At 32.5% G+C, this 26413-nt stretch overlaps 2 protein-coding genes across 2 annotated transcripts; one reads left to right on the top strand and one right to left on the bottom strand.

Moving 5' to 3' along the window:
- Positions 1-11238: 11238 nt before the first annotated feature.
- LOC133035453 (uncharacterized) lies at positions 11239-13883 on the top strand. The gene is made up of 2 exons (XM_061111306.1): positions 11239-11849; positions 13700-13883. Exons 1-2 carry the CDS (start codon positions 11369-11371, stop codon positions 13705-13707), a joined length of 489 nt encoding a protein of 162 aa, XP_060967289.1. The 5' UTR covers positions 11239-11368; the 3' UTR covers positions 13708-13883.
- Positions 13884-18618: 4735 nt separating this feature from the next.
- Positions 18619-20766, bottom strand: LOC115702017 (transcription factor MYB62). Its single transcript, XM_030629479.2, has 3 exons — positions 20213-20766; positions 19953-20082; positions 18619-19477 (listed from the first exon to the last, which is right to left on the bottom strand). The coding sequence occupies exons 1-3, from the start codon at positions 20376-20378 to the stop codon at positions 18784-18786; spliced, it is 990 nt and encodes a 329-aa protein (XP_030485339.2). The 5' UTR covers positions 20379-20766; the 3' UTR covers positions 18619-18783.
- Positions 20767-26413: the final 5647 nt, after the last annotated feature.

The following is a 26413-nucleotide window of genomic DNA, read 5'->3' on the forward strand; positions in this document are numbered from 1 at the left end:
ACTCTGTTGACCTCTGAGTTAGCCCACTTACCAAAGCAGCAAAAGCCATTGTGGTGGCCAACATTCTTGATGTCGTAGAAGTAGCAAAAGTCCTTGATTGTAGGTTTTCTTTGCGTGTACACCATATATATCACATAGAATCCACAAAAGATTTAGTAGCTGTTAGGGGTGATTTGGAAGGGAGAAATTTAATAATACATCAGAATGGCTTGGACAAAGGAATGAAATGGGAACGTGACTCCACAACAAAGAATAGGAACTGAAACCACCGGGACATTAGTCAAGATAATCGCTGGGTTAGTAAAATGAAGGTGCAAAAGTTTTATCGACACTAGTTTTGTATAACTAGTGCTCACCAATTTCAAACTTTGGAACATCATCAAACAAGGCTTCCTTACTCACGAGACAAAATCCTTGCAAAAAAAGTGTTCATCTGGGGTGCTTCCTCAACAGAAAATTGCAGCTTCTTCATCATCTTCCTCATCATCCCAATGAGTATGCAATTCAAAGTCTTGCCCCATTTCTTTGACTTCTCCATCATGAACATCCCTTGGATGAATAAAACTCCCTTGAGCGGACACAGTGGATTTACTTTCTCACACTTAATAGCCATCAGTTCTTCTAGTTCTTTAACCATGCGAGCTATCTCGCCCAAAGACCACGAAGCTTGTGAGTCTACTTTTGTTGGAACCTTGTCATCTGATAGTGATGTTGGAATAAAGCTATCACTTTTTTGAGGTTCATCAACAAATGCTCCTCCATCAAACTCGAAGACCTTACTGTCCAAAAGATCGCTCATCTAAAAGATAAAAGATCTTTTCAGCTTGTTGTGTGTGCAATTTATGGAGGAGTGACCTCACACGAATAATAATCAAATCAAAAAGTGATATTAAGAAAATCACGAGTATTCATACTGATCTTCATGTTGTAAGTGAAAACCTATAGGATAGGCATGTGCAGACATTCAAGGTGTTCTATGTAAAAGAGGAAAATATTTGAAGTTCGTGATGGAAAAGATGCGAGTATTTGACTTTTACGTAAAAAAAAATCTAGAAAACTCTCTTTTTCAGTCTATTCTTTTCTAGAAATTCATTACCCATGATCAAGCCTATCACTTTCATGAATGTTCTAGCCCCAAAAAATCAAAAAATTGCACGATTATTCAAAAATATATATCAAATTAGTTGAAAGACTCTCTAAAAATATAACCTTTGAATATGAATGCTTACAAAGATTTCTAAACGTGATCCCTCAAACAAATTTAAGTGAGAATCCTTCAGAAAAGTTCCTTTATCAATGAAGGTTTTTCAAATTTTTTGAGAGGAAAAAGTTTGATAGAACTTGAGAATTTAGAGGAAAAATTAGATTTCATTTAATATTAGAAAGGCTTGAATAAGGGTCAGACTAGAGATGAAAATTTATACCGCGGGGATGGGTAACCGCGGGGACCCGCCCCTAATGGGGTGGGGATTCCCCATCTTAGTGGTTAATGAGGCGGTGGTGGGGGATAATTTCAATACCCGAAGCGGGGTTGGGGCGGGGGCGGGGATAATACTATCCGCACCATATCCGACCCCGATATAGATATATATAATTTTTTTTGTTTTATTTTTTCAAACTTTGACACATATTTAGTTTTTATTTTCTATTAGGTTATGCTTTTCTTAAGTAGGTTTATTTTTTATCTTCTATGAATTATGAATGCATAATAAATATTTGTGAGAATATTGGTTTAACTTATTTTTTTCAATTATTTTAAATTAATTTATTTTTTCATTTTACCTTAATGGATACTCGATGGGTTCCCCATAACCGATGGGTATTCCCCTACCCCAAATCCGTTGGTTATTGGATGGGGATGGGGGCAGGGATTTCATTCCCCATACATTAACCGACCAATTTCCATCTCTAGGTCAGACTCTTCCGTTGGATTTACAACACATGGCATTTAGAGACCAAAGGTCATTTAATCCAACGATTACCCCAAGTCACGCCTGTACGAACCCTGAAAGGTCCAGTGACATGGCACCTTAGATAAGTAAAGAGCAATAAATATAACTGTCCTTTTCAAGCTCTCAACAAGATAGCCAAAGGTCATCACAATGTGATGGTGCAACTCACTTGTCTCTTTGTGGTAGTTTCGTTGACCGACAAGGTGTCATCACAAAACTAGGGGCATTTGTTATAGTAAAAAATTTTCACCTAGAAACACCAGTCCAGTCTCATGAAATGTAGACATGTTTACTTGTCCCTTAAAGGAAAATAATGATATGTCAATGATATTTTTTTTCCTAGAGTCAACCTAGCATGATTCATCTTGCAGGAATATACGACTGAGACAATGGTCTAATCACATGAGTAATAGGGTCAAAGAATAAACAGTACCAAGAGTTTAGTACTGGTCACACGTATCTGTTATATGCGAAGAACTAGTATATGGTCCCTGTGGGAAGTAAAGATTATTTCTTTATATAGGCTGTGGTTTGACTGACTAATCTGTTTGACGATTTCTTAAAGAGCTCACTTACTCTTAATTATCAACATAAGGAATGCCAAAAATATGTGATCAAAGGTGGTCGCTGACATTCAACTAAATAAGAGTTGAGGCCTAATTTATGAGTACAACACCATAAAGCTCTGTGAGCTCCTGTGTTAGGATACGAATGAACAAGTTGCGAGTTGACAAGTCGCATACGTTGCTACAATTAAGGAAGAAACAAACAGGCAAATCTATCGTACATTTATTATTAAAATGTTTTTTCTCATTAAATCAAATAATTATCATAATAACACTCTTAACTGACCTGCTGTGTAATCCTAACAGACACATGCTTTCTATGTAAAGGGGTGATCCAAATCTAATAAACCAAGCTGAAAAATAAAAAGTGGACTAAGCAGACAAAGGTGGCACAATGAAAAACGAGTAAATAGTGAAGGTGTGCTTAGAAATCTTGCTGATGGAGAAGCTTGGAAAGATTTCTATAAACAATTTCCAGAGTTTGCAAAAGAACCAAGAAATTTTAGATTGGGGCTTGCAACCGATGGATTTAATCTATTTGGAAATATGAGCACTAGCTATAGGATATGGCCTGTTGTATTAGTGCCTTATAACATGCCACCTTGGAAATGGATGAAAGAAAATAATTTCATAATGACATTATTAACTCCTGGACCGCAATCTCCAAGTAAAGACATTGATGTTTACTTACGACCCCTAATTGATGAGCTAAAACAATTATGGGAAGAAGGGGTAACAACATATGATGTATCGAATAAAAAAAATTATAATGCGTGCTGCAATATTGTGGTAAATAAACGATTTTCCAGCTTATGGTACAATATCTGGGTGGAGCACAAAAGGTTACAAGGCATGCCCTGTTTGTAATGTAGATGCTTTGTCGTTTCCGATATTAAGCCAGATTAGTTACATGAGACACCGCTATTTTTTTCCATTGGATCATCCATAGAGAAAAGATAAACGTAATAATAGTAAAATTGAAAGTCACCCTCCTCCTAAAATATTAATAGAGGAAGATATCTTAAAACAACTAGAAACAGTTGATCAATTCATACAAGGAAAACTACCTAAAGACGATAATGGAACATTGTCAGAAGAAGTCGTGCAAGGGAGAAAAAGATTAAAGGTTGATGTGAATGATGGAAAATTCAAAAGAATAAAACTATCTGGAGTCGAAAATACAATTTTTGGGAATTAGAATACTGGTCAAAATTAAAGTTGAGACACAATTCGGATGTGATGCATATTGAAAAGAATATTTGTGAAAGTGTCTACGATACAATGTTACGCATAGATAAGAAGTCAAAGGATACTGACAAGGCCAGATTTGACTTACAAAGGATGAACATACGCTAAGAATTACACTTGAAGATACAAGGAGATAAATGGTTTAAACCACAAGCATGTTACACATTACCATTGGTTGATCGAAGAAAATTTTGTAAGTGGTTAGCGTCAGTCAAATTTTCGGATGGGTATGCTGCAAATATATCAAGGAATGTAAATATAAGTGAAGGTAAGACTACTGGCTTAAAAAGTCATGATTGCCATGTATTGTTGCAAAGATTGTGAACAGTTGGCTTGCGACTGTATGTCAAAAAAGATGTTATACTTGCTATTTCTGAGCTCTCATTATTTTTTCAAAAATTATGTGCAAAAATATTATATGTTGAAGACTTGGATTCACTAGACAAAGGAATTGTGAAGTGCTTATGCAAGCTTGAATCCATTTTTCCCCAGCCTTTTTTGATGTTATGATCCATTTAGCAGTGCACTTACCTTTAGAGGCAAAGTTGGATGGTCCGGTGCATACACGATGGATGTATCTTATTGAAAAGTAATATGTTAATGAACGTGCATCTTATTTTAAAAATTTACAACTATTTTTCTAATAATAAATTTTAATTTTTAGGTTCTTAGGTTCTCTAAAAAATTTAGTTAAGAATAGAGCATGATTAGAATGTTCAATTGTTGTAGGATATGTTGCTAAGGAGACCTTAACTTTTTTTTCGATGTATCTTCACGGGATCGAAACACAATTCAATCGTCCAGAGCGTAATTGGGATCTCAGTGAGGTACAAAATTGTAATATCCAGTTTATATACATATATTAGTATTTGGTATATTAAGTGTGATACAATTATATTATTATTATTATTATTATTATTATTATTATTATTAATATTTTTATTGTTGTTGTTGTTGTTGTGCGTGTGTGATTAGAAAAAAAAAAAGATATATATATTAAATAGTGAGATAAATAAATAGTAAAGCATTAGATTAGTTAGTTTAAAATTTAAAATTTAAATTTAAATCAGCATAATTTTATTTGATTAGTTAGATTTTTATTTTTAAATTTAAACCTATTATACGATATGTTATATACGTATATACTCTAGAACCCTAGCAGCCAGATAGTATCTTATTCCTTTATTCTCACCATCTCTCAATTTTTTTTATCCTCTCTATTGAACCAAATCAATTGTTTTAATCTTAAGAGCTTCGGGGTCAGCAATCAACCGATCATCGTTCCGTGTCTTCGAAATCTTCAGGTAAAATTCGTAGTTGTTTTTATTTTCGTTTTTAGAGAAATAGGCTTTCATAAACCTATCATATCTCTCTCCCCATAGGTCCATTTTCAGTGATCTAGGTACCGTTTTAAAGATAATTTAATGATCTATATTTTTTATGAAGAAGCTCTTTCCTAATTCTGATTATTTCGATGTCAAAAAATTCATGTTTTACACTGACTGTCGAATTACAGTTTTTTTAAATTTCTTTTCGATATTGTCTTAGTAAAAGTGTGATATCTCTCTCGATATCTATTATTTTCAAGCGATTCTTGTACTGTAAGAAAGATAATTCAATAATTCATATTTTCTTGAAGAAACCTTTCCCTAATTCGGAGTTCTTACCAGTCAAAAGTTAGTATCTTTACTCGGTTATGATATTTCGTTTTAAGTTTTGTTTCAGAAAAAGTATCTTTAGTAAAAATTCAATATCTCTCTCACTTTTGATCCATTTTAAAAGATCATTATCTCATTTTAAAGCTTAGGAAAATAGCTACATTTTTTATGAAGAAAGTATTGTCTAGATCGGGGTGTAACTATTTTTAAAACTTTTATTTTTAGGCTGTATTCAGAAATCGGCGTGATCCAGGATTTTAAATAAACTGTTTTGAGAAAAGATGCATAACTTCTAGGTTATAGCTCTGATTTTGATGATCTTTATACCGTTAGAAAGGTCTTTCAATTAGCTAAAAACTTTGTGAACAGTATCACTTCTAATTTAAACGTTTTATAAGTCAAATTCTAGGCTAAAGTTGCTGTACAGTAAGAGTAATAAATATATTGAGTTTATCGGTGGACTAAGGGTTTCGTTAAATGTTATAGGGCCTAGAAGGTATCGTATGAGTTAATAACAGCGGAGTTGAGGTAAGGAAAAATAATTATACTTTATACTTGCTTTTTATATGGTTTGAGTACCTAGTATGACTGCTTGAATAAATTGTATTGAAACTGTGGAATGTGATAGTTTCGGTGAAATATTAGTGTTTTGTCGATGGATTGTATATGGCTGTTTAATCATGTTCCAGGTACTTGGAAGTGGTTGGAAACCACACATGTATGGTGATGTGGTAAGTGAGGCAGTGTACGTAAGGGTGCACTGGTTATTGGTACTGCGTTCTGGTTAAGAACGTAAGACACTCCTGATTTGTATGGAAGCTGGAGTGTGAGTGTGTGGTATTTCAGTATTTGTGTGGCTGCCTCTATTTATACTTATGATTAGTTTGTTGTATGTTTGATGTATATGTTTGTGCTATGATGTGTGAATGCTGGTACATAGTATTTTGTTTTTCCTTACTGGGCTTTGCAGCTCACCCCTTATTTACCCCCCCTATGTGCAGATAAGTAAGCCTGTAAGCTTTCGGTGACAAGTTGAGTCTGGGCAGCATGGGGTGTATCTCGTGTGATCATGTAACTGCGTGTGGTCTTGGCCATCTTCCGCTGAAAGTTTTTTTTTAATTTATTAAACTTATCGAGGATGTTGTCGTTTAAATTTTCTATTACTTTTCCCTAAGTGGTAATACTTTATTTTCAACTGGGTACCCATGTTTTGAAAATTGTTATTTTTTTTTATATAAAGGCAACATTAGTATCTTAACGCCAGTTTATTTATGGCATCTTATTTTACGTAAGTAAGGGCGTTACAAATGGTACTAGAGCCACAGTTACATTGATCTTGAATTCACGCGACATACACACCATCGCTGCAAAGGATCAACTTGTCATCAAGTATGTATGCTTTATATATGTTATGTCTTATATGTTAAATTTTGTTTAGTCTTTATCTTTTAATTTTCCTTTAGTTAGCTAGAAGTTTAGGGTATGGTTAATCGAAACAATTAACTGATTCTTCGGAGTTAGAATTTTAGTATAACTCAAACAATTTTCTTATTAGTGTAATTTTTTTTTATGAGTGAAGATTATTTATTTATTTATTTATTTTACATGGTGAATTGTTGCTGGATGATTTACGTTTTTTTTAAGTTTATATAATTTAGTGTATAGATATTTCCTTTTTGAGCGAGATACATCTTTCGTTATTTTTCTTACCGCTACCATCTCCTTTCTTTTGAAGAACAAGTTAAGGGATTTGATGGAAAACAGTGAACCCAGAAGATCAACCCGGTTGAATAAAAGAGCGGCTGTAAGAGACCAAGCTAGAGGTCGGGGGCAAGGAGGTGCTCGCGGTCGAGGTCGCGGTCGAGGCAGGGGAAACCAGCATGTCCCTGCCGAGGCGGTGATCCAGGAGAATCAAAATGCCCCTGTAAATGGACAACAACCAGGTCAAGGTGGGGGCAACCACGAAGTCCCTGCTAGGGTAGTTGGTCAAGAACAGCAAAACGCCCCTATAGTGGTGCCACCACAACAAGAAGATCTGGCGCAAGAAGTTGCTCGTCTCAGGGAAGAAATTAGGAAGCGAGATGAAGAGGCTCACAACCTTCAGGAACAACCAAATCAAGGACAACATCGATTTTTGCCGGTGCAATACATGCCTGTGCCGGAAGGTCGATGGGAACCAATATATGAAAGGTTCCGCAAGCAACACCCACCAAATTTTGAAGGGGGCTCAGATCCAATGGAAGCTGAGGAATGGTTAAGAACAGTGGAAGGTATTGTTGAGTACATGCGGCTCGGTAACGGAGATAGTGTAGCTTGTGCTGCTAGTTTATTGAAAAAGGATGCCCGCATCTGGTGGGATGTTATTAAACAAACACGGGATGTGGCCGCAATGACCTGAGCTGACTTTGTACAAGTTTTTAACAAAAAATACTACAGTGAAGCAATACGCTCAGCTAGAGTTAATGAGTTCACGAACCTGAGGCAGGGTAAGTCTACAGTTACAGAGTATGCTCGCCAATTTGACAGATTAGCAAAGTTTGCCACAGATCTGGTTCCTACTGAGTTTCTGAGGATTCATCGTTTTACTGAAGGGCTCGACTCCCGAATAAGTCGGGACATAGCGATGTCAGGAGTAAGGGCAACCACGTATGCTGAGGTACTGGAAAAAGCCCTAAAAGCTGAGTTGTATGAAAGTCGTATACAGAAAGACAATACAGCAAGGTGGGAGGCCAGAAAGGCCAGTAATGGAGGTGGTGATAACAAAAGGAAACTGCCAAGTAACCAACACAACGAAGCCGACAAGAGAAACAAGATAGGGTCCAATAACTACAAAGGGAAGAAGCCATATGTGGAGTACCCCCTATGCCCAACATGTGGTCGTAAGCATCCGGGAGAATGTCGACTGAAAGGCAAGACTTTTTACAAGTGTGGGCAACCAGGCCACTATAAGAAGGACTGTCCGCAAAAGGGTGATCAACTCAAGAATGACAAACTTGTCCCAGCTCGAGTATTTGCACTAACCAGAGGGGAGGCTGAGACTAGTAACACTGTGGTTGCAGGTCAGATTTCTATCTCTGGAAAACTATGTACTGTTTTATTTGATTCTGGAGCTACGCACCCATTTATTGCTTTAAAGATGATAGATAAGTTAGAACTACCGTATGTAAACTTTAGTTATAAGTTCATGACGGAGTTGCCCTCGGGCGAGGTTATGATATCATCTAGAGGAGTGCGGGATGCGCCAATAAGGATTGCAGACAAGGAACTTAGTAGAGATCTGATAGAGCTGGAGATGAGGGATTACGATCTTATCTTGGGTATGGATTGGCTATCACGACATGGAGCAACAATAGACTGCCGAAAGAGGACAGTGACTTTCACCCCTGAATCTGGAGAGGCATTCATATTTGAAGAAATCAAAGTCAAGTCAAGCTTACCGCTAGTTACAGCCCTGAAGGCACAAAGGATGATACGTGCGGGATGTCAAGCATACTTGGCCAGCATTGTAGACAAGTCAAGAGAAACCACCCTCAAGCCAGAGAATGTCCACATAGTATGTGAATTCCAAGAAGTTTTTCCGGAAGACCTACCAGGGCTACCCCCAAATAGAGAGATAGAATTTGTGATTGAGTTAGCGCCAGGCACAGCACCAATCTCGAGGGCTCCATACCGCATGGCTCCCAATGAATTGAAGGAATTGAAGGCTCAACTACAAGATCTTTTAGACAAGGGGTTCATTAGAACAAGTTACTCACCTTGGGGTGCGCCAGTGTTGTTCGTCAAGAAGAAGGACGGTAGTATGCGGATGTGTATAGACTATCGAGAGCTGAACAAAGTGACTATAAAGAACAAGTATCCCTTGCCTCGCATCGATGATTTGTTTGATCAGTTACAAGGGGCGATCGTCTTCTCAAAGATCGACTTGAGATCTGGGTACCACCAATTGAAAGTCTGAGAGGAAGATATAGCAAACACGACATTTCGAACACGGTATGGGCATTATGAATTTCTAGTGATGTCATTTGGGTTAACCAATGCCCCAGCAGCCTTCATGGATTTAATGAATAGAGTATTCAAGGAATATCTTGACAAGTTTGTGGTGGTATTCATTGATGACATACTCATTTATTCAAGGACAATGGAAGAGCACGAGGAGCACTTAAGACTAACTCTAAGCAGACTCAAAGAGCACTAATTGTACGCCAAATTCAAAAAGTGTGAATTCTGGTTGGAGAAAGTGGCGTTTCTAGGCCATATAGTGTCCAAAGATGGGGTAGAGGTGGACCCTGCGAAAATTGAAGCAGTGAAGAGCTGGCCAAAACCAAAAACCGCAAGTGAGGTTCGGAGTTTCCTCGGACTAGCTGGATATTATAGGAGATTCGTTGAAGGGTTCTCAAAAATAGCCACACCATTGACGAATCTGACTCGAAAGCAACAAAAATTTGCATGGACAGATAAAAGTGAGGAAAGCTTTCAGACATTGAAAGATAAACTCATAACAGCACCCGTCCTGTGTGTTCCAACTAACAAAGACAAATTTGTAGTATATTGCGACGCATCAAAGCAAGGGCTCGGCTATGTGTTGATGCAGAATGAGAAGGTGGTAGCCTATGCCTCTAGGCGGCTAAAGGAGTATGAGACAAGGTACCCAACTCATGACTTAGAGTTGGCAGCAGTGGTCTTTGCATTGAAAATCTGGAGGCACTACCTCTATGGAGAGAAGTGTGAAATATACACAGATCACAAAAGCCTAAAATACTTCTTTACGCAGAAAGAGCTCAACATGAGACAGAGGCGGTGGTTGGAACTAGTAAAAGATTACGATTGTGAGATACTATACCATCCTGGAAAGGCTAATGTAGTGGCGGATGCACTTAGCAGACGCCACTATGCAAGCTTATCAATGTTAAGGGCATTAAAAGTGCCGTTGCAACAGGAAATCGAGAGATCTGGAATAGAGTTAGTAACAGGAAAGCTAGCTAACCTCACAATTGAATCAAATTTATTAGAGAATATCAAAGAAGAACAAGCCCAAGATGAGTTTTTAATCAAGAAGCAGGTCGAACTACAAAATGGGAAAGCCGGGGACTTCTCAGTTAATGAAGAAGGTATTCTACTATACAAGGCAAGGGTGTGTGTACCTAAGAAAGCGGAGTTGCAATCAAAAATCTTACAAGAGGCGCACACCACACCCTATTCTTTACACCTAGGATCAACCAAAATGTACAATGATCTGAAAGGTAGGTATTGGTGGCCGGGTATGAAAAATGATATAGCAAAATTTGTAGCAAAATGTCTTACCTGCCAGCAAGTTAAGGCCGAATACCAAAGACATGCAGGGCTGTTGCAATATCTTGATGTTCCTGAGTAGAAATAGGAATACATTGCTATGGATTTCGTGACGGGATTACCAAAGAATAGCAAACAACAAGATTCTGTCTGGGTGATTATTGACAGACTCACTAAATCAGCACATTTTCTGCCTGTGCGCACTAATTACAATGCAGAGCAATATGCTGAACTGTATGTAAAAGAAATTGTAAGGCTACACGGAGTCCCAAAGACCATTGTATCTGATAGAGGTTCAGTTTTTACCTCTAAGTTTTGGGAAAGTGTGCAAAGCGCTATGGGCACAAAACTGAGGTTGAGTACAGCATTCAATCCTCAAACTGATGGACAATCGGAATGAACTATTCAAATACTAGAAGACATGCTACGAGCTTGTGCGTTGGATTTCCCAGGTAACTGGAGTAACTATTTGCCACTAATGGAGTTCTCGTACAACAATAGCTATCAATCTACAATAAGGATGGCACCCTATGAAATGTTGTCTGGGAGGAAGTGTCGATCACCACTACACTGGGATGAGGTTGGCGAAAAGCGATACTTAGGCCCAGACCTAGTAAGAGAGGCCACTGAAGCGGTAGAAAAGATTTGAAATAGAATGGTAACTGCACAAAGCCGCCAGAAAAGTTATGCCGACGCAAAGAGACGGAATGTGGAATTTGCAGTGGGTGATAAAGTGTTCCTTCGAGTGTCACCTATGAAAGGGGTTATGCGTTTTGGAAAGCGAGGAAAGCTAAGTCCAAGATTTATAGGTCCTTTTGAGATATTGGACAGAGTGGGACATGTAGCTTATCGACTGGCATTGCCACCAGTATTAGCTGAGACGCATAATGTGTTCCATATTTCTATGCTACGAAAATACGTGTCGGATCCATCACACGTGCTGAACTATGAAAGAATGGAGCTAAAGCAGGACTTGAGTTATGAAGTGCGACCAGTTCGCATTATAGAGAGAGGAATGAAGGAGTTAAGGTCCAAAAGTATTCCTCTAGTAAAAGTTCTGTGGAGCAACCGTTCAGAAAGGGAGGCAACGTGGGAAATGGAGGGAGACATGAAAGAACAGTACCCCGAACTTTTTGGTAAGTCTAATTTCGAGGACGAAATTTCCTTTAAGGAGGGTAGAATGTAATATCCAGTTTATATACATATATTGGTATTTGGTATATTAAGTGTGATACAATTATATTGTTATTATTATTATTAATATTTTTATTGTTGTTGTTGTTGTTGTGCGTGTGTGACTAGAAAAAAAAAAGATATATGTATTAAATAGTGAGATAAATAAATAGTGAAGCATTAGATTAGTTAGTTTAAAATTTAAAATTTAAATTTAAATCAGCATAATTTTATCTGATTAGTTAGATTTTTATTTTTAAATTTAAACCTATTATACGATATGTTATATACGTATATACTCTAGAACCCTAGCAGCCAGATAGTATTGTATTCCTTTATCCTCACCATCTCTTAATTTTTTTTTATCCTCTCTATTGAACCAAATCAATTGTTTTAATCTTAAAAGCTTCGGGGTCAGCGATCAACCAATCATCGTTTCGTGTCTTCGAAATCTTCAGGTAAAATTCGTAGTTGTTTTTATTTTCGTTTTTAGAGAAATAGGCTTTCATAAATCTATCATATCTCTCTCCCCATAGGTCCGTTTTCAGTGATCTAGGTACCGTTTGAAAGATAATTTAATGATCTATATTTTGTATGAAGAAACTCTTTCCTAATTCTGATTATTTCGATGTCAAAAAATTCATGTTTTACACTGACTGTCGAATTACAGTTTTTTTAAATTTCTTTTCGATATTGTCTTAGTAAAAGTGTGATATCTCTCTCGATATCTATTATTTTCAAGCGATTCTTGTACTGTTAGAAAGATAATTCAATAATCCATATTTTCTTGAAGAAACCTTTCCCTAATTCGGAGTTCTTACCAGTCAAAAGTTAGTATCTTTACTCGGTTATGATATTTCGTTTTAAGTTTTGTTTCAGAAAAAGTGTCGTCAGTAAAAATTCAATATCTCTCTCACTTTTGATCCATTTTAAAAGATCTTTATCTTGTTTTAAAGTTTAGAAAAATAGCTACATTTTTTATGAAGAAAGTATTGTCTAGATCGGGGTGTAACTATTTTTAAAACTTTTATTTTTAGGCTGTATTCAGAAATCGGCGTGATCCAGGATTTTAAAGAAACTGTTTTGAGAAAAGATGCATAACTCCTAGGTTATAGCTCCGATTTTGATGATCTTTATACCGTTAGAAAGGTCTTTCAATTAGCTAAAAACTTTGTGAAGAGTATCACTTCTAATTCTAACGTTTTATAAGTCAAATTCTAGGCTAAAGTTGCTGTACAGTAAGAGTAATAAATATATTGAGTTTATCGGTGGACTAAGGGTTTCGTTAAATGTTATAGGGCCTAGAAGGTATCGTAGGAGTTAATAACAGCGGAGTTGAGGTAAGGAAAAATAATTATACTTTATACTTGCTTTTTATATGGTTTGAGTACCTAGTATAACTGCTTGAATAAATTGTATTGAAACTGTGGAATGTGATAGTTTCGGTGAAATATTAGTGTTTTGTCGATGGATTGTATATGGCTGTTTAATCATGTTCCAGGTACTTGGAAGTGGTTGGAAACCACACATGTATGGTGATGTGGTAAGTGAGGCAGTGTACGTAAGGGTGCACTGGTTATTGGTACTGCGTTCTGGTTAAGAACGTAAGACACTCCAGATTTGTATGGAAGCTGGACTGTGAGTGTGTGGTATTTCAGTATTTGTGTGGCTGCCTCTATTTATACTTATGATTAGTTTGTTGTATGTTTGATGTATATGTTTGTGCTATGATGTGTGAATGCTGGTACATAGTATTTTGTTTTTCCTTACTGGGCTTTGCAGCTCACCCCTTATTTACCCCCCCTATGTGCAGATAAGTAAGCCTGTAAGCTTTCGGTGACAAGTTGAGTCTGGGCAGCATGGGGTGTATCTCGTGTGATCATGTAACTGCGTGTGGTCTTGGCCATCTTCCGCTGAAAGTTTTTTTTAATTTATTAAACTTATCGAGGATGTTGTCGTTTAAATTTTCTATTACTTTTCCCTAAGTGGTAATACTTTATTTTTAACTGGGTACCCATGTTTTGAAAATTGTTATTTTTTTTTTTATATAAAGGCAACATTAGTATCTTAACGCCAGTTTATTTATGGCATCTTATTTTACGTAAGTAAGGGCGTTACAAAAATGAATCAACGTTGTCCGTTTTTGATCAACCTACAAGGCTATTTGGTAGAAAAGAATTTCAAGATTTAGAACCTAATGAGTATAACAAGGTGCTCTGGTACATTTTAAATAATTGTCCCGAGTTACAATCTTACATCGAGTAAGATTTATATTCTTCATATATATATTTTAGTTTTTATATATTTTGCATAAATATTTATACTGTCTTGTTATTATTAAATAGTGAGCACAAAGTTTTATTACAATCTAAAGGTATAGTAGACATCATTCGAACTCAAGAGTTGGAATTTTCATTTTGGTTCAAAGAAAAAGTAAGTAGTTTTTTTTTCTTCATAACAATGTTATTTATAATTTCTAAACGCTAATAGTTAAAAATAATTTTACAGATAAATGAAAAATATCAATCATCTCCTCATGAAATAACAAAATCAATGTTAACTCTTGCAAGTATTCCAGATCAACAGATCTTCTCATATAATGGATGCATAGTTAATGGCGTGCGCTATCACACTAAAATTTGGGACGTCGAACGAACCACTCAAAATTATGGTGTTTGGGTTGAGGGTTAACATGGTGGCAGTACGTGTGACTTTTATGGTGTCATAATAGAAATTTTAGAAGTATTGTATATATATATGACCAGAAAGTGGTACTTTTTCATTGTGACGGGTACGACACTGATACCAAAAAGAAAAGAAAACACCAAGAATATCATATCACAAGTATAAATGTGAGCTTAAAATGGTATAAGGAAGAACATTATATTCTTGCGGACCAAGCAAATCAAGTATTATATATGCAAGATGTCAAATTTGGTCCCAAATGGAGAGTAGTTGATAAGGTAAATCAACGCTATGGGACGTTCCACAAGTAATACTTGAAAGTGTAAATGTAGAAGAAGATGGTTCTAATAGTTATACAGAAGCTTATCAAGAAGAGAGATCAATTGATATTGACTTAATATTTGACGAGTCAAATGTTAAAATTTCTCTTAACCGTCAAAATGCGGATCTTATAGAGATTACCTCATCACATATTAATCATGAAATAAATAATTGTGATCAAATTTTGAATGAAAATGATGTAAGGGAAAGCGTAGAAGATATATCAGATACTGAGACTGATATAGGGGATATTGATAAGAAATTACAGCATTCTGAATGTTCATATACAGATGAAAGTGATGAAAGTTTATAAGTAATTTTATATTGTTGCATAAATTTCTTTTATAATAGTTTATTTATTCATTTTAGTATCACTTTAAATTTATTAGTTATATGGATTTTCTAGGCACATGGCACCAAAAAAAAAGAATAGTGGAGATCCCTAATAACATCACATCAACGCAAAATGTTTTAGAACAATCATTCGACATCCCGACTACTAGTCCGCCTTTACCAGTTTCAAGAGTTAATAATTCCACTACAACGCAACCAAGAGGTAGCAATCAAAATGAACAAGAGGATTTAGAATATGCTGGTATGATTTTTTTAAATTTTATTAATAATTTTATAAATTAATATAGTTTGTATTAATATATTTTTATCAAATATTTCTCTGAGATATATTTTTATTTATTTTAATAGTTCCAACTAAGAAAAGAACTCGTGGTCAAAATAGTTGCAAATACAAACCAAAAGTTATTAGTAACATCTAGAAAGGGAGAACTTCACTCGGTAGGAAACAATGCTTCACAAATAGCATCAGAATTTGGTTTTTAGTAAGAAATCATGCACCTCTTAAATATAAAGAGTCGAGTCATGTCCCAACAGAGCATAAGGCAATTATTCATACTCGTATTAAGGTTACTTAACTTATTCAAAAATAACTTCTTTAATTTTTTATGATTGACATTGTAATTTTTTATGTAATGAATAAATATGTATAATGTTATTTAAATATAGCTTTGAATAATTTGTTTTTATTATATAATTTAAATGAATATACTCTAAATTAAAAAAAAAAAAATCTAAATTTTTATGACTAAATATTAGTCACTGAATAATTCATTTATGGAATTCTTTATTTATTATTGCCAACTAAACTATTTAGTCACAAAATATTCGCCATTTCATGATTAAATTTTAGTTGTTAAAGTTTACTTTTTTGGTTGTTGAAAGTGCATATTAGTATTTATGTGACCAATATATCAATCTTATTGTGACTAACTTTAATATATTTTGTAACAAACTTTAGTCATAGAAAATAACATTATTCGTGACTAAATATATTAGTCACTAAAACTCTTCTACGATCGACTTTCGGACTTTCAACGACTAAATGGTGACTAAAAATAATTAGTCGCAAAAAATTTTCGGTGACTAATTAATGAGTTTTAATGACCAAAAAACTAGTCAGCGAAAATGGATTTTTTTTTTGTATTGGCTCTAACTGAACTACTATTGTTAACGCAAATTTTTCGTTAACTAAACTTGAGCCTCACAGTAGTGATTTCACATAGAAAAAATAATAGCTGTTAAAATAAAAATATGAACACATGGTTTTTTACGTGGTTTTGCAGTTAAAATTCTCATAGTCCACGAGTCAATCTTATTCAGATTTCTAATTTTTTTTTTCAGGACCTCTCTTCTATGAGTTTTTTCATCCCTTTTTTGATCTTCTTTGTCACTATTTATAATTACATAGTGGACAGTTAATTACAAAGTTGACTGTAATATGTTTATAACAATTAATCATCCCTAAAATCATGGGATTTGATTACATATCACGTAGTGTAAATGCGGTTTATGATTAGAAAATCATATAGTTGTGATTTTTCTGCTTTTACTAGGTCAAAATGATCGTGTTTTACTAGATAAAAATGATCGTATTTTAAACACGTCTTTAATTATTGTTTCTGGAGTTGTCACGAAGGAAACTTGGTTCTAGTGATCTCAATAGCGAGCTGGGGCCATTTTTCCTTCCGAGGTCGACGATGCATGTCTCGTGTCGATCGCGGTTCTTATTTATAAAGAGTTCTTCAAAGCTTATTTGAACGTTAGATTCTTGACTTGTCAGGGTTGTGAGCCTCGCTAACGTTAACGGGATGAAGTTATATGAGGTCTTCCCTTAACGAGACGGACACCTCGCTTACTTGATCTTGAGCTGATCCATCTGTAACACTTAGTTTGTACACTAAGGACTTTCGCAATTGATATATGCCATTTTCGTCTTCAAATGGGTACTATCCTTGATGCCTTGCAATTCGCACTCAACGACATATGGTTTCTCGCTATTATGCTAAGTACCAGTTTGTATATTAGTTCCTCGCCTAAGACCTTATAGTCTACAGGTTACAAATATACTCTGATACTTACGTAATTAATGAGTTATTTCATAAAAAGCAATTGCACTAATTCATATTCCCTTTATCTTGACACGTGTCCTCCACTGAGATGGCAGCCGAATTTCGAGTATAACAACTATAATTCTCTTGTCTCCTTTATTTTTATTTTCTTGTTTTTGTCAATTTTGGAGCCCAAACTTTGAGTATTCACAATTCTTAGTGAGTACTCGCATAACTGTCGGTGAGTATTCCAGATTTGCTCAAATACTCGCACTATTTGGTGCTGTCTAAATTTTTCCAACAACAAAAAAGCAAATGAAATGCAACGGTTGGCTAATGTCCCTAAAATGTATCTTGAAATTGATCTATATGATTGGCTGAAATTTGTTGCAAGTCGCCTAACTCTTCAATTTTAGATATTAATTTTATATGTTAAGATAAAATTTTAAATAGAAGTATTAATAGGTAACTTATTATATTTTCATTGTAGGATTACAGTAAAGTCTAAAGGGAGCGATCAGCGAAAAACCAGTCTAGACACCGTAGTGGTCGAAGTGGAATGGTCAACATTAGAGAAGTTGTAGTAAGTAATTGATAATTAATAAAATAAATTTCTAGCAATGTACATCAAAATGTCATGGTACTCATTTAAATTTTGTAAAAGAATGTAGAAAAAAAAAACTTGAGGTTCAACATCATATTTGAATCAAATTATGTCACAAGAAATTGAAACTAGGTAGTAAGTATTAATAGCTGATAAAATAATATTGAGTTAATATATATGCTCAGTATTATTTGCATCAACAGTAGATGCTCGTGAGAAGTTGTGGATTTGAAATGAAGTAAAGCTTGATATAAAAAGACAATAAAAAATTTACTTTGAAAATTGTTAAATGTGTCCTCTTCTGGAGGAATTAATATTCATTTATCACATGATTCATTTGTTTTAATTTCAACACACCACTAAAATGGGCAATAGGAAGGAGGAGAAAGAAAAATGTGTCCATAAGTGGAGTGGCGCAATATTTTAAATTTCTCACGAATTAAATACGTGATTATGTTTTATCAATATATATTGTGTATGAGTACGTAATCAAATGTTTCTTGAATGTGTGGCTTTGAAGAATAAAAAAAAAGTGTACTAAAAAAAAAAACAAGAAGAATAAAAAAATAGCAAACACATAAAATAAAATAAAATTAAGGAGGTGTGATTTTTTTTTTCTTCAATTTATTAATATTTAAATAATGGAATTATTACTTGGAATTAAGAGAGTCAAATTAAAAATAACTTTCATTCGATATTGACACAACTTGTACGTGAAAATTGCAATATGACTTTTCTAGTTTTGTTTTGTAGAAAATTCACAAATATATGGCCCCATTTGATGAGGATTCATATCATGATTAGCTAGAAAAAAATAAAAAGCCTATAATTATTTATTTCGGATGAACACAAAATCCTTTAACTAAGAAATGAAAAAGAAATTAGTTAGTTCTTGTACTGCCATAATTGATCATCCGTGTTCCACACCCCAGCAAAGAAATCATTATCCGGCCAATTGATGCCGGCCACGTGGCAACTCTCAACAGGGTGCCCAAGACCCCCTTCTAAAACTGTTGATTGGTTCGAATTCATGTGATTGTCATAGGCATTGCTTTCACCGCTACCACCACCATAAGAGCATGCCTCCAAAAATGAGTTATAGCCATTATTGGTAAGCAAATTAGCTGGCTGAAAAGGACTACTAGTTGGGTATTCATGGAACTGATCAGAAATCTGAGAAAAATTCATTGATTCTGAGTCGGAACTCTGTTCATTCATAGCCAAACCAGCAGTCATGTTGTTAAGTTCATTATTGCTTTGACCAGATCGTAGATGTGTTGATGATGAGCCATAGTATTGTAGGTGAGAAGCAGTACTAGCAGTAGTACTAGTGTCACTAGGTATGGGAACTCCTACGGCTGGTGATGAGCTTTGGAGAATTGGTATGGCTGAAGTACATGGGGAATTTTCAATCTTTTCAAGCAGTCTTGGCATCCAAAAGTTCCGGATGATTTCTTGAAAGGCCGTACTTTCTGCGTCGATTTTGAGATGCTTAGCTTGTTTCTGCACCCTTGTTCTCCAGTAGTTCTTGATTTCATTGTCAGTTCTTCCTGGTAGATATTGTGCTATTTTGGACCACCTAATAATTTATTTAATGTTGAACTTTTAATGAACCAATCAAGGAATACGTATTTTTTAATGGAAAGCTACAAGTAAAACAATTACTAACAGAAAAATGGAAATAATAGTTAAAAATAATAAAATAAATTAATTTTTATGGAGTGTACGCATATGAAAATTCAATGTAAAGATACATATGTGTAAGTGAGGAGACCAAAGCCCTGAGTGTAAGAGTCTGCGCTCAATTATACATATTAATGTTGCAGTTGACAACAAAATTTTGAATAATTGGATTCATCTGGAGATAGTGTTGTGAGACGGAAATATTGATGGTGACGTCAAGATAAAGATAAGTATCACGTACTACTGTTTGTTTTCTATATTTGCATGCTTATCAATTTAAGCACAATTTTTTCAAGATATTGATTATATATAATTTTAAGTCGAATTTGGATTAGATAGAGAGCTACAGTTTTAAAAATATATATAAATACCTGTTGCCCCATTTGGAATGAAGATCAAGGATCAGGATTTGTTCCTCAGGAGTAAGGTTCCCACGCTTGACGTCTGGTTTCAGATAGTTTAGCCATCTCAATCTGCAACTCTTACCAGTTCTCCGTAATCCTGAACCAATAAGATTCGATATATATATTACAGTAAGATCCCACAGAGATTATAAGATAGGGTATAAATCAATTGTCCAAAGAGAACTCCTTTAATTTTATTAATCAAAAGGTATAGTATTGTATATTACCTGAACGTTTAGCTAGCAAATTCCATCGGCCTTCACCATGGCGAGTGATGTAGTGGATGAGAAGAGTGTCTTCTTCAACAGTCCACGGACCTCTTCTGAGCTCATTACCGTCATCTTCACTACAACTTGTATTATTTGATGAGCTTTTACAGCTGTTAGTAGACATAGAGAAGAAACTATATATTTTCTTTTGTTTTTTTTTTTTTCTTTAAAGGAATGGAAAATTTAAAGGGTTTAAGGTCTTTGAACCTAAAGTGAAGCAAAACACATAGTCAGCACGCTAAGCCTTTATATACACTAGAAAAGTTCAAAGCTTTAAGCTAATTATAGCCCCCCCTAGTGGTCTATTTCTACAACAATAACTTTTCAAAAGAAGTGACTTGTAGAAATTTTTAAGAATTCCTAGAAGGAGAGTTCCACTCAGCTTCCATGCATAAATTTATTGCAAGAAAAAAAAAATTATAAATCAGTATAGTCGGTATATATAATTGACTTAGAACTACTTTACAATTAATGAATTTCTTGACTAGAGTACTACTTAATTTGTACATGTAAGTCTAGTTTACCTATTCAATCTTAGTCAAATAAAAGACCCCAATCTATCTAATTAAGTAGTAATTAACAATTTAATTATTTAATTAATTACACACGCAAATGCTCGTTATTGTACATATCATCAATATATATCTATTCTATATAAAGTGTGGCTATATAACTGAAATTCTTGGTTTATGAGAAATTTATGGGTCACTTTTAATTTTTATTTAATAAAATAATAAAATAATAATAAAATAAATCCTATTAATATTTGAACTTATATATAAATATAAATTAAACCCTTAAGCCGCTGTCAATCCCGACTTCTGTGATATCAAATTATCAATCACATATTAAATTTACCTTCTTTTTTCTTCCCACTTCAAAATAAAAGTAATGGCCATTATATACAATATAACATATATAACCAATTGGTCCTTGGAATGTACTGAGGAATTTATTGTTATAGAATTTCGTTTTACTTTGAGAGATAATGGGATGCGTGCAGCTTTTCAGTTGCTCCTGGTATTTGAGGTAAACCCAATTGATCTGTGCCGTCAGACTTTAATCATAGCTTAGTAGCTGGTAAACCCAATTTCTCATAAACCAACATAGGTTTCTACTAAGCTGTTATTCATTTTGTAATTGTGGTTACTAAATTTCTATTTTTTATTGGTGTTGAAAATGGTACAGGCTCCAGAGACGCCATGGCAGCACGATTTATTTATGGATCAAGGGGCTGCTTCCTCTGCTCAGGCTGGCCGAGCTTCTGCAATTGAAACAGGGACAAAGCTTTACATATCAATCTTGGAATATAGTGTTTCAAACGAGGATATTAAGGTTACTTTTCCCATTATTTCTAATTATATTTTTTTTCCTTCATATCTATTCTTTATAAAGTGTGTCTATATAATCGAATTCTTGGTTTATGAGAAATATATGGGTGACTTTTTATTTATATTAAAAATAAATGGTTTATTATTAAAAATAAAATGATTTATGAGAAATTTATGGGTCACTTTTTATTTATATATAATAAAATAAAAAAAAAATAAATCCCATTAAATCCAAAAAAAAAAGTTCTAGATTTTCTTTAATTACCGTATTTCTAACCCTATTTAATTATTTATGCCTCTATTTGATTAAAGTTAAGATTATAAGATTAATTCAAATTATTGTTCATATATTGATTAATCCCATAATAAAAAATAATTCAATATATGAACCCTATTTGATTAAAGTGAAATAATTCAATATATGAACCCTATATGATTAAATCACTTTAATCAAATAGGGTTCATATATATTGAATTATTTTTTAATAATGGGATTAATCAATATATGAACAATAATTTGAATTAATCTTATAATCTTATAATCTTAACTTTTTAATTCAATTAATAATTATTTGTCACATAATTATTAAGTCTTTTCCCATTAATTTTCTTTTGTTGATGATGCTAATTTATTCATATTAAGATAGTGTTCTACTAGGGGATCTAACGAGTTTCGCCCCTTCGCTAATGGCCTCTAAGAGTTCAAATTCCAGTATTGTATAAATCTTCAATTTGTTCTATTTCTTATATTAACTGAAATTTTGCTACTTTTTTTTTAATTTACAACTTTAATGTTTATATCTTATTAGGGACATTCATGGAAATTTGGGTTTCTTTGAAATATACAATTAATGAGCATTACTTTTTGATCGTAGTGTGTTTTCCATGGCTGAAAATCTCAATAATCTCTATCATTTGATCTCAAATAAAATAAAATTGTCATGATGTATACATTATGGTTATTTAATGAGTAATTAGTGTGTTGAAATTGTCAAGCTGATATTTAGAATTGTTTATAATTGAATTGTTTCTTTGTCAAAATTAATATTAAGTATATTCATACGTTTATAGGTTTATCTATTTTCTCTTAGATCAATCATGCTCATATAGCAAAAAAATCATACTCATATAGACATGTTATTTTCATTTTGTAATTTAGATCTTCTTAGTCATTATTTAGTTCACTTAAACCTTTTCCGATTATGGCAACTGAAGTTTTGTTTCTTTTAGGTACTCTATTACAAATATCTGTATTACATGTATTATTTATTTTTGACTATGAGGAGGTGGATTTCTTTATTGGGAAACATATAGCCTGACAAATTATCGTTCATATATTGAATAATTATTTTTGATTAATGGGATTCATATATATAACTGTGTATATTGAATTCTTTATTCAAATAATTATTTTGATTTTTACGTGATTATTTATTATTCATATATCTAGAACCCTATTTGATTAAAGTTAAAATTATAAGATTAATTAATTTATAATTTCTTCCTATACACATAATAATAATCTCAGCTAATAACTAATAATATTTTTTTCTTTAATTTTTAATTGTATCACTTTAAAATAACATAAAAAAAAAAAACTAGAATAAAATTTAGTATACGTGCCTTGCACGTAACTTTTTACTAGTATAAAGAAAAGCACAAAAGAGAGTTTAGGTGGTAACCTATTATTTTTTTTTTCTTATTTTTCTATTTTATCACACATTCTCTTATTTTATTTGAGAAATACACTATACATATAAACTAAAAGTCCCACGTCATTTAAAAATCGTTTAGATGTTATCTATGTAGGTTATAAGTAGTAGTTTTATCACTTTACTTTCTTTTATTTAAAAAATATTATTTTTTCATGAGTAATTGAATAATTTCTTACTCAATTTTTTTTTATATACATATTTATTTATGTATGTAATTATTTATTTTTTAATAATTAACTTTGTAGTAATAATTTTTAATTTTATATATATTTATGAAATAAATTTTAGTTTAAAAATTTTATTTTATTATTCTAAATTTTTATATGTTCGAGTTAAAAATAATTTTTCATAACTAAAATTAATTTATCAATCATCAATATATATATATATACTAGTAAAAAGTTACGTGCGAGGCATGTATACTAATTTTATGTTAGGTATTTTTTACTTTATTTAAAAGATATAATTAACAATTAAAGAAAAAATATTATTACTTATTAGGTGAGAGATTATTATTATGTATATCTAAATAATGTAATTTATAATTTTGACAATTAAAAGTAAATACTGGATGTAATATATTATAGTGTTTAAGAAAACTTGATAATTTAAGTGTAATATGTTCTTAAGATAATCCAAAAATAAACTAAAAATTCATGTTCAAATACTAAAGAAAACACAACTTAAATGTGTGTGAAATAAAAAAGAAAATTAAAAATCAATCTCTAAATTATTGATAATTGAAGATAACATCGATCTAAAAGTTGTAGATAAAAAATCTCTTTTTCACAAATTATAATGTGAAATGTTTTAGTTAAAATACTTTATATATATGGAACACTAAATGGGTAATACCCATTGATGAGCACTAAAAAAAATTAATAAGGTAACAATCTAATAACTTTTTATGGCAAATTTCTAATAATTATTTTTAAAAGAAAATTATATTTATTTTTTATAAAATTGGAAATAATAATTATAACCAATACTTTGAAAAAAATTATAAATTATTTTTAAAAATTAATTGAAATTACTACTTTATAATTTTATGAAATTGTGAGTTTATTAATAATTTATTATTGTAAAACTAAGAATCATTTGCATGTATATTAATGTGTTTTTTTTAATAGGAGAATAAGAGCTTGATTGTGGAATCCAATTGTCTTAATATTTTTCACGCTCTTAAAAATAAAACGCTACAATACTTCTTAGTTCTTACTTAGGGTGTTATTGTTAGAGAAATATTATTATCGTGTAATGATTTTTTTGACATTACCATCCATCATTCTCCTAGAATAACTAATGAGGTGTTGTTCATTATTTATATTACTAGGATTGGAAGATGATAATTTTGTCTAGGGATCAAGTACAATTTTTTGTGCTGAAATTCTTGTGTTGGCAATTGCATGCCATTATTCAATAATGTTTATGACACTTTTTTTCTTCGTTCATTTTTTTTGTTAAAATTTTCTTCATTGGTTTTGTTCTTATAGATTTTGTTAAGCTCAAGTATTTTTAAAAAATAAAAACAGATAAATGATTAGCATCAAATATCAGTTCAAATATTAATGAGATTTGTTTTATTTTTATTTTATTATTTTATTATATATAAATAATATTTTATTATTTTATTAAATATTGTTAGAAATAATTGGGGTCACAATTGTATATATAAAATGTGTGTTGGGTCATCAAATAAATAAGTCAAATTTATGTGGTCTATTTTAGAATAAAGTTTATGACTTAAGGGCATGATTGTCATGATTTTAATATGTGGATACCAATTAGATAGTTTCTGATTTGATGAGGGGCCAAATTAGAAATTATTAATAAATATTACCAATTGTTGTAACAGTTGTTAATATAACAGGTATGGGTCCCCATTTTGCATCATATCATTATTTTTTCAGAGTTCCTGAATCCCCATCATCAGGAAAATAAGGTTTCAAAGGTTTTGATGCAAAATTGGAAGATCATACCAATCAAAGATCGATTCTATGGACTCCGGTACGCTTCCGCTAGTCTATATTTCATTGTTTGATTCTCATGAATTAATTAGGGCTATATTCAGAGTTTACAGTATTCTAACATGTGGTATCAAGAGCATCCCTAAATTAGTTCTTGAGAATTTATAGTGACATTGATCTTCCATTAAATTATTGTTTTTACATTTGGAATATTTAGTAAATTAACCTGTATATATATTTCCTTACTTTGAAGTAATCGTTTGATTACTGTATAAATATATATGTGTGCCACCGGTCGGAATTTATTCTGCGATTGAAGTTTTTTTTTTGATTTAACACATATATAAATATATAAGGTTCATGACTCTGGTAATAAATTTACCATATACAATTTTCTGGAATGTATACAAATGATTACAAGTTTCTAATCTGATAAATATACACATATATTTCTTTGTTTTATGAAGTCAGTGGCAGTGGCGTGAACATATTGGATTATATATGTTCATATATATGTTTTATACAGATATATATTCTGGTTTTATTTTATTTTAAATACAAATAGCATATCGATTTGCTTCTGGAATTTTTATTGTTTAGTTTTGTTTTTTATTATTATTATTATTATTATATCTGAAATAATAATAATAATAATTCAGAAACAATTAAATTCAAATTTTGGTTTTAAATTTATTAAGGATATCTAATATTTAATTAAATTAATTGAAACAAAATATCACCAAAGTGATCTCTTTTGTGTAGATTAATTTAATAAAAATATTATGATAATTGTGTGTATGTGATTCATAAATTTATTAACTAACCCAAAGGTGAGTTAATATTTGGTTGAATTTCTTGCATGTTTGTGGTGATAAATGTGTGACAATTATAAGGTATTTTATGTGAACAATTTGTTAGTCCAAAGATTGCATATTGTTTGACATAATTTATTGTCAATATTTGATCACTACAACAAGAGTACCGCTTACAATTAATATTACTGTCCAAAGACTTAATATTAATGTTGTGTTTGGTATCTTGAGTTGGGATTAACCATTATTTGAATTTATTGTTTTATTCAGATTCTTATATGAGCATGTTATTTATGTAATTGTATTGTTCTTTTCAGCTGTTGCTAGTGTATTT

This window comes from Cannabis sativa, chromosome 3 (genome assembly GCF_029168945.1).
Source record: "Cannabis sativa cultivar Pink pepper isolate KNU-18-1 chromosome 3, ASM2916894v1, whole genome shotgun sequence".
NCBI classification, from domain to species: domain Eukaryota; kingdom Viridiplantae; phylum Streptophyta; class Magnoliopsida; order Rosales; family Cannabaceae; genus Cannabis; species Cannabis sativa.